Source organism: Merops nubicus, unplaced genomic scaffold, assembly GCF_000691845.1.
Source record: "Merops nubicus isolate BGI_N331 unplaced genomic scaffold, ASM69184v1 scaffold17585, whole genome shotgun sequence".
In the NCBI taxonomy this organism is placed as follows: Eukaryota; Metazoa; Chordata; class Aves; order Coraciiformes; family Meropidae; genus Merops; species Merops nubicus.
In genome coordinates this window covers 1-9,880 of record NW_008610451.1, presented here as the reverse complement: position 1 = coordinate 9,880, position 9,880 = coordinate 1, and the positions used below count along the sequence as shown (strand labels likewise).

At 42.2% G+C, this 9,880-nt stretch overlaps 1 protein-coding gene across 1 annotated transcript in view; it reads right to left on the bottom strand.

The window, feature by feature from the left end:
* Positions 1-9,835, bottom strand: part of LOC103773556 (transcription initiation factor TFIID subunit 1-like) — a gene marked incomplete at both ends in the record, with an annotated part of 16,031 nt that extends 6,196 nt beyond the window's left edge. The window contains 9 exon segments of the mRNA XM_008940929.1: positions 2,001-2,168; positions 2,568-2,684; positions 3,928-4,108; positions 4,239-4,526; positions 4,961-5,173; positions 7,269-7,510; positions 7,957-8,076; positions 9,030-9,146; positions 9,718-9,835. Coding sequence (XP_008939177.1) covers positions 2,001-2,168; positions 2,568-2,684; positions 3,928-4,108; positions 4,239-4,526; positions 4,961-5,173; positions 7,269-7,510; positions 7,957-8,076; positions 9,030-9,146; positions 9,718-9,835 — 1,564 coding nt within the window.
* Positions 9,836-9,880: the final 45 nt, after the last annotated feature.

The window sequence follows — 9,880 nt, the reverse complement described above, 5'->3', positions numbered from 1 at the left end:
GGAATGCCAATACTGTTTCACAAATGTATGTACTAATAAACCTTTTCATCCCCATACATATACAACATGAAAGTGAGTCTGAATCTAAAAATAATATGGCTGTGAATCCAAGAGGAATTCCTGAAAAATTCCAAGAAAGAAGTATGGATTTTAAAAGTTAGCAATTTGTGAAGCATGGATTCTCCAAGTAAGATTTTCATATAAGAAGCAGGGCCTAGAAACATAAGCTTGGTAAACACTGCATCAACTTCATGAATAGATCTCATGCCACTCCATATGAAATTAGAATGGATTGGCCTTTGTCACTATTTATGCAAACTTCTGAGATTTTATGGCGTATTTCAGATTTGGAAAGAAAATACTGCAAGTCTGCTTGTCTCCAACGGAACTCAAATGAAGAGTGATTTTCAAGGTTGCTGGCTAATAGCAACACATTCCAAACACTACATACAAATTCTAAGAACTGACCCCCGTTCCAGAGGAAGAAAATGCAATCCAGGCCATATAAGTGTAGCAAGATATGCCTATCCTTAAATTACATAAGGCTGCTTGAAGACTATCAACTCACAGATCTAAGAGAAAGTGGTGATATGAGTGATCCAAATAAGACAAAATCTCTGCACCTTGTAGCAATATAAGCAAGGAGTACATTCAAATCTAACTCCAGGAATACTAAGTAAATTTGTAGCAGCAACAAAAATACTAACAAGAAAGCTAAAGCCCAGATAAAATTAAATCTATCAGGGACATCAAGGGTATCAAGAAAAAATTCTGCAAGTATATCAGCGATAAAAGGAAGGCTAGGGAGGATGTGGGCCCTCTCTGGAAGGAAAAGGAGACCTGGTCATGAGAGATATGGAGAAGGCTGAGGTAGTCAACAGCTTCTTTGCCTCAGGCTTCACCAGCAAGGGCTCCAGCCATACCACTCAAGTCGTAGAAGGCAAAGGCAAGGGCTGGGAGAAGGAAGATCTGCCCACTGTAAGCGAAGATCAGTTTCGAGACCCACTAAAGAAGCTGAAGGTGTACAATCCCATGGGATCTGACAAGATTCATCCACGGGTCCTAAGGGAAGTGGCAGATGAAGTTGCTAAGCTGTTTTCCATCATATCTGAAAAGTCATAGCAGTCTGGTGAAGTTCCCAATGACTGGAAAAGAGGAAACAGACTGAGGGAGTTGAGGTTGTTCTGCCTGGAGTGTACAAGGGTTTGTGGAGACCTTATCATGGCCTTCCAGTACCTGAAGTGGGCCTACAAGAAAGGGACCTTTTACAATGGCTTGTAGTGATAGGACAAGCAGTAATGCATTCAAACGAGAAATGGGTAGATTTAGATTAGAAATCAGGAAGAAGTTCTTAAATGAGAGCGGTGAGACACTGAACGAGTTGTCTGGGGAAGTTGTAGATGCTCCACCACTGGAGGTGCTCAAGCCCAAGCTGGATGGGGCCTTGTGCAACCTGGTCTAGTGGGAAGTATCCCTGGCTGTGACAGGGGTTTGGAACTAGATGACATTTAAGGTCCCTTCCAACCCAACCCATTCTATAATTCTGTGACTATGTAAAGTCATTGCTCACATGTGCCATTACCATAGCCTGAAAGAGGATTATTCTTCAGGCTTTCAATACATGCCATGTTGAGCCCATGGCATGGGCTAGTTTGTGGTTTACTTCTCTACTTTCTCTCTTCAAACCAAGATGCATGCAAGTAAAATGAAGAGCCACTTCTAAAACACAAGAGCCACTCAGGGCATCCATTTTAACTCTCCTGTTACTGCTTTTAACTTGGGAGCTGGAAGTATGTACCACAGCATCAGAGTTATTAGCATTGCCTTCTTCTGCTTAGGCCTTGGATTACTTGCAAATTACCTTCAAAAGCCAAAACAAAGAAAGGTCATAGCTATTGACCCAGTCCATTTGTTTCCATTACAGTGAGACTATAAAGCCTCGCTTCCATTTCTACTTGTCTTTCCCATTTGAGTCAAATTTCGGGATACCATAAACATACCTAGAATTATGTTTTCATCATTTGGATCAAGGGTTAAGACAGGGGGATCCAAGTAGGTTTCCATTGCCTGATCATCCCAGATGATATTGTCTTCCCAACGGCCGTATACTAACTCTTCATTATCAATTGGAAAAATAGAGTACCAGGGCTTGTCTTCATCCAGGGTAACTGCAACAATAGTAAGGTATAACCCTTGAGTTTTATACACTATTTCGTCAGAAAAACAACTCAGAGCTCATCCCCAGATCTTATTCCCTCAACCTTTCCCATCTTCCAGGGCTTTCTGAGGCAGGATCTCTAAGAGGCAAAAGAAAACTCATCTTGGAAGCAAAGAGGAACCAAAGCCCCATGTCTTGAGTTTTACCAAAACTTACAGAGATTTTACTCTACTGAAACACAGAGAACTTCCAAGAGTGAAATAGGGCCTCTAACAAGTTTCAGAGCAAACAAGCATCCCCTTTATCTACACCCTCTTACCAAAAAAGGACCCTGTTATTACATCAAACACAAGTCTATAATAAAGAAACATGCACCTATTCATAAGGCAAAGATTGACATCCTCTTTACCTTGCTGTTCAGGGGCCTGTTTTTCTTTGCCCTTTGCTACACCTAGGACTCCTGTCACATTTGGTTTCTGTGTTAGTGGAATTGGTGGATTGAGCAAAGAGCCACTGCGGTTCAAACCTAGAGAAAAGGAAAAGAAAAGTAAGGTTAGCTGGAGTGGGAGGATTAGGGGGCATGGCATTGCCTTAAACCAGAACTTGGGGGCTGCATGGAGAGTGATTTCCAGCCTAACTCAGGACGGGCCTGCTGCTTATATTGCAGTGTCATAACTCCAGGTAAGACTTATAAAAACTTGCCCACCCACAGCTGACTGCTGGAGTGTGCAGCCTCTTCAAAGCTATGTTTGGTTTGCTTTGCAGATGCTATATGACAATGCACAAGGTGCATTTCCATGTAGTCCCTCTGAAAGTGAGAGGCCCTCAACAGACAGTTGCCATCGACAGAACAGTTGGTCTGGCCTCCAGCAGCTTCCTGTCTTATGTCAAACTGTCACAAAAAAAAGGACAACCAAAGAGACCTCAAGGCATCGTTCTGTGGAGGCAGATTCTCCCAGGCAGACCAACTCACCTATGCTTACATGTATGCACATATGTCACTTAAGTTAATGCTTCCGGAAGGCGTAAGACCTAATGCATGTGAACAGACCAATCAGGTTTAACATGCTACTGTAACTTTTGACAGGACTCAAACACAGCAAGCCTATGCCTGAATACCTGAGGCACAACTGTGCCAAGATGAAAATTGTTATAAAAAGCCACCTCCAATTCACCCGAACGGTTCCTTGGAGTGCTTTATACCCATAGCTGCAACAGTAAAGGACTCACACTAGAACCCAATAAAGATGTGACATTCCCATTAGTCTTTCCTTGTAGAAGCAGGGCAAGAGATAATGAACAGATGATAAACATTCATTCTACACAAGCAATTTAAATTCAAAATACATGTGTCCAAGAGAAGTCTGATGCTTAGAAGAATTGCTACTTCCTATCTAGAAAAAACAGAATACTGTTACTAGTTAAGGAGAAACTTCAGAGGTCTATTACACAATTCTTCCAGTTAAGAAAAATACATGTAAGGAAAATTGCACTAGCCTATAAACAGCAGACATCCTAAGCGCTTGATACTGACGTACTGCTTGACACTGATGTAGATGGATCTAGCATCTGGTATTCCACTTGGAGAGAAGAAAGCCAGAATTGTATTTTCTTCAACAGAAGAGACCTACTCTGCTTTTGGAAAGTAAAATCTCAGAATTCTGAGCAGAGCTGTGATTTTGCCAAAAATCATTCCCTCACAGGAAGAATTATATTCTGTATTTGAGCTCAACTACAATAGCTACAATCCATACCAGACCACCTGTTACCTTGTTGGGCATTGTATGCAGTGGCATTTCTTGTCATGCTAGATGGCAGCCAGCCTGCCAAGCTTGCCCGCTGCGTCTTAGTTCCTTTGTGCTTGACATCTTCTCCATTCCAGATAACATCATCCTCCCACTGGAGCTGTGTCACCATAAGGAAGTGCTCATCAGCTAGCAGATCATCCTTCTCATCCGTCAACACTGCATCCTGGAAGGAAAGAATAGCAGCTTGGAGGCCTGCCCTGACTTTATCACTAAAGGAGGAAAATTAAAGTCCAAATTTTGCATGACACACAACCATCCACCAACACTATCACCAAGCTCTCATTGTGTGTGCCACTAGGGACTGCTGTACATCACACGTTCCCCCACAGTTCTCCTCTCACCCCCTCATCTGTGTGTCCTTTAACCTCTTGCTCCTTCTTCTCTTTCAGCTTGAAACCATAATCAAATCCACTGCCATCTTCAGGGATCCCCAGCATATCATACCAGAGCTGTGCTGGGCCATAGCGCCATTCTGCCACTTTAGGCTTTGTATCTGTCACTTTATCTGTATCACCAGTCGACTGGGAAAACTTTGATTCCACAGGTGCCATCATGGTAATCTGAAGCACAGCAAAGGAGGGAACAGTTACACTGACGGTCTATCTAAACATCTGTAAAAGGCTTCTTCCTTCCAAGTTTCCCAGCTTATTCTTGGAGGAGTAAAGTATTTCTCAGAAGTGGTTTTCCATACTTACTAGCTGCCTTAAGAATGTTCTGCAATTAGACTTCCAAGAACACAGAGATTTCTTCTTCATACAAAGAGGATAAGCTCTCCTACTGATCCTGTACCATGGATGTCACCTTCTCAGAAAGAAGCAATCACCTGAAGTCACTGACTAGTATCAAAAGAAGAGCTTCTGCACAGTTGGAATACAAGCCAACCCTGTCCTCCGGTTTTATTTTGGAGGAAAAGCTCTTCACTCTAAAAGTCTCTGTCCAATACACTACTACCCCCAGTGCCAGCTGGTGACTCTCTAAATTACAGATAGCCCACCTCATCATCTGAAAGGCACTGCTCAGGAGGGGGAGGAGCAGCAAACTCATATTCCCAAGGAGATTTTCCTTCCATTCCACTCTCAACTACAACTTCACCCTCCTGTACTTCTTGTGCCAACTCCCGATGCTTCTTCTTGCGCTTCCTTCGGGCGCTACGCCAGACTGAGGGAACATTCTTCCCAGGGCCAAAGAGACGCAGGAAACGCAGCACCTACAACAGGAAAAAGCAAGAAGGTCAGAGGTAAAAAAAAACCACTGTGGAATGCTTGCCTGTCTTTCCCTCACCTGAAAGGCAGTAATGAAAGAATGCACTCTGAAACTGAGAAGCTTGGTCTGTACTACAACCTCAGCCCTTGATGCAACCAACAACTTCTTGGTTGTACCTGAAAAAAGTTTCTGATCCATCTGTTTGATGGATCCTTCCTTTTCAAGAGGATTTACTTTTCATTTCAGACACAAAGAAACTCAGAGGGAAGAAAAGTGGCCTTTATATATTGGCCACGTGGCAAAACACTACCTAGAAGTGATTATTTTCATTTGGAACAATCAACATTATTTGTGGAGATTGAAGAAGAGTTGATGAAATTATTCACAAAAGAGACAAAGCTAGAAGAGAGTTACATAAAGCAGAATTTTCTTAAGCAAACAAATAAAAACAAATACCATAGTCAAGAAATACACTCATTTTTATTTCCATCATAATGCAGTTCCCCTATTTGCATACTGCATACCTCCAAAACCTACACTAATGTCAAACTGTCTCTCTTGTTTCTTCTATGATTATGGTTGCTGTCTTTTAAGCAATTGTAATTGTTTCTTCAGAGCACTCTTGTAAAAAAGGAAAGCATTATTCCCAAATTCACTGACAGATTTAGGAAACAAGAATTAGAGAAAAAAAATTATAAAGAGACATTCTATTAATGTTCCCTATTAATCAGGTACACTGATCGCCAAAAGAAGTGATGTTTATATGACCACTCTGTTCATCTCTGCCCACATCCACAATATCCTTCTCACCAAAACTCCCCCAGATTACTTCTGAACCCTTTGGACATTTTCAATGACCTTTCACCAAGACTAAAGTTAAGACTTAGTTAAGCTGCTAACAGTTTAATTAAGCACAAAGTCCTCCATACGCTATTTTAAGTGGTTTCACCAAGAAAAATAGTGCTACTTTAACATGCACATTCTCAGACACCAGTCCTCACAGCCCAAGCTACAGGATTTCAGGCCTTGCCAGCTCTAGCGCTCATGAGCTATGAGAAGTGCTCAGCACTAACAGCTTACACTGACTTCTGCACCCACTGAGCACATTCAACACTGAGCCAGTTCCTGACATTACATGTTGAGCACTGAAGAGACAAACACACTGATACAAAATACAGTAACACAGGAAACATCAAATTTGCAAAAGCTAAAAGAACATCCAGAAGGCTGTGCTCAGCTAGAGCCTCATCTAGATTTCTAATAAGACAGATGGTAGCTAAATCATTAAAACATGACATTAAATTACGTAAATCGATCAGCTCTTTACTGCTTTCAAAGCCTGCAATGGAGGCACACATAAAACCAGGTTATGCTGGCTCACAACCATCTGGTTTGTAACTTTAAACGCATTTTATTCTCCTTCCCCTCCCGCATTTCCCCTCCTCTTGACAGCTTTAAAACTTTCAAAATAATGATTGAAATATATTGACTACATTTGCTATTCAGGAGCATTTCAGAAAGTATTGTAATGAATTCACATTGTGAAAAAAAAAAAAAAAAAAAATCATTCTTTCAACCAGTCTATTACTGAGCTAATTTCTGATCCATACTCAGAGCAGTTCTGAGGGAGGATTAAGTAAAGGATACAGATCACAAATTATTATAGGCAGAGCACACCAAGTTCAGGACAGCATGAAAGCAGCCGCAAATATTTGCGAGAAAAACCAGAAAGCAGACAGATTAGCTTTATCTTTTTTAATCATGTGGCAAAAGTATTCTCTACTACCTCACAAAAAAAACCACAATTTTCACAAAATCAACAGGCCTGTGTTATGATCTTACAGAACAGTAAAACGTTATTTCACATCCTGATTTACATCATGCTTTTTAGGAGGCTCCTGCAAATGGCAGCAGCAGCATTACGCGTTAAGCAGTCCGGTAACAGCAGGACACAGAAACTAAAGAAAGTATTGAGCTGAGAACATCTGTGCAATTAATTATTACACAACATTAATACTACACTTCATACTTTACATACTTCATATTTCAAGGGCTCACATGATACAGTTTCTGTCAGTTTAGTGCATCTTTTACAATACCTTGCCCGGTCGAAATTCTGGGAAGAGCTCTGTAACACTTGGCAACTGTTTGGTAGCGTCTCGCTGCATGATTCCTGCAAGAGGAAGTGTGAGTTTGCCTTCCTTGGATTCTGCCTGCCTGGCTTCTTGAGGTCCCATCTCTGACTCAGAATCAGAGCTGCTGCTGAAATCCACCTTGTCGGAGGCAGCAGAGGAAGGAGCAATGATGGAGGGCAAAATGATACCGTCTCCATCTTCAGATACTACAACAGAACAAGCGCCTTGTGAACAAACTGGTTTCCTCCCTGTCCCCTAGTACAACCCCACAATGCCACATCCACTGTTTATACCGAGTTATGCAAAACTTAAGTCTCTGCAGGTGTTATGAGTACCATTCTGGCTTAACTTTTCATTTTATCCTAAGCGTTCCAGATGAACTTCCCAGCCACAACTGAGAGGATGAAATAAAAAAGCAGTTTCATCGTCAATATCAGTATTTTAACAATCACTGAAAATACAATATTTCACCTTACATTTCAGACAATCCTCTAAAACTGTGCACCAAGACAAAGACCCACCTTCAGATACAGCCTGCAGACTGAATTTTGATGATGCGTGCGTGATGCTTGCCGCAGAAGGAACTGCTACAAAGCAGCGTTTGCTTCCTTCAGATACTCACACTGCCAGAGAGAACTAAGTCCTCACTCACCAGTGGCAACTGCATCCTTTTCATCTTCTTTCCTCCCAGGTACTGGAGGTGGCGGTGGTGGTGGCATCAACTTAGAATCAATATCTTCACAGTCAGCATCATAATCATCTTCATCTTCATCTAACCAGTCGGGAGATAAGACTGCATATTAAGCAGACAATAAAAGGGAACCCGGCACCTGTCCCATTTACACTACCTCGTATCTGTCCCAATGTTATGACAAGACCATTAGTTAGGACACCACTCTCATTTTGTAACTAGATGCACAACTCTTACAAGTCTGACTTCCTGCACAAATTCATTTGCATGATCGAGACTTAGGAAAGAATGGGAAAGAGGGGGGAAAGGCAAACTGACAGGAAGATGACTGAAGCACTTGAAATAAATATATTCTGCTACCACTTTCCCTTATTCAAGCCTTGCGTAGCAAACAAAGCTGCTAAAGAAGAAAAACGTGGTTAAAAAACCCAACTCACCTTTCCATCCCCCTAACCATGTTACATCAACAGAAAGGTTAAGTGTCAGGCAGCTTTAAGGAACATGGAAAGATTCAGCATTTACACTGCTACTGAAAGGGAAAAGCTGCATGTGTTTGAAAATCTGTTCTAGGCCGGACAGAGATCTTTGGGACCAACAAAAGAACCAAAGTGCCTTCTGCAGAAAGTCACCTCAGAAAAAGAATTCAAGAGTAAAAGAGGAGAGAGACGTTAAGGTTGAAGCGACTCTAAGGTATCAGCATCTCTGAGAAGCACCCGGCCTCCTGCATTCCCAAGAATACAGGTTAAAGAAATATGAGCACAGATGTACTGTGTATTCTCTGCATGGGATCACAGAGCAAAAGGAGGATCCTGGTTTCTCTTCTGAGTATGGTTTAACTCTGTTTTAGAGTTCCTTTAAAAAGGAAGACATCAAACAGCAGCTTCATTCAGTGAACAGTTTTACAGCAGCTTATACTGGGTTTATTGAAGCAAGGAGTGAAAAAGCACAATGTCACCTGCTGCAAGAGACTGTCACAGCCCATTGCCCCACAGTATCTTCTACAGAAAGCAGAGCTTCTAGAGCTGTAACGCTACCTGGTCTTCGAACTGGCTGCAGGCTGCCCATCGCCTGCTTATACCTGCGGCTCTCATCTTCTGCCACTTCATTAATGTCTGAATAATCAACAGCATCTTCCGTGCTCTTAACCCAGCCTAGGAAGAAAAGAAATCAAGTCACACAAGAGTTTATTACTAACTTCAGACTTCACTATATACACATGAATCCTTGCCTATGCTTCCTCTTCACAGAAGAACAAAAACATCTGATTAACATCTCCCATCAGAGTATTGTTCCCCTTGTTCCAACCGAAAGCCCCAAAAGCACTGAATTTCCCCTAAGGATTGGTAAGTATCAACTTTAGCACACAGAACACCTTTCACTTACTCAGTGAAACTGTTCAACAAGCTCAGAAATAAAAAAGGTGTAGTAATACCGTGCACTACAGAGGCTTCTTCAACAGGGGGGGAAACACATAATAAACTTACAAGTAAGAAGAAACAAGTGGGGGGAAAAATAATTAAAGAGAACAAGTGCAAAAGTGAGCAGGAGATAATGTGCGCTTCATTTTAGCAAAAGGAGGAGGCAAGGACTTTGCCAGAGGACCTCTGACAAAAAAACACCATCACGGTACTCCTTGACCTGAGCACGTTTCTTCATTTTTAGTAAGATCTCTGATCCTGCAGCCCCCTCTGCCATTTAACTGCAGGTACTCCAGTGCCTAACCTTCCTCAGTCAGGTGGGCTCCATCAGCCTCTGGGCTGTCCTCCTCGCTGGCGGTGATCTCAGTGATCAAGTTGCCCAGTCCCAGCACACCCAAACCCGCCAGGTGCTTCTTGGATTCCTGGAGAGAGCAGAGACGCGTCCCAGCTGGGAGGCTCCGCCAGCC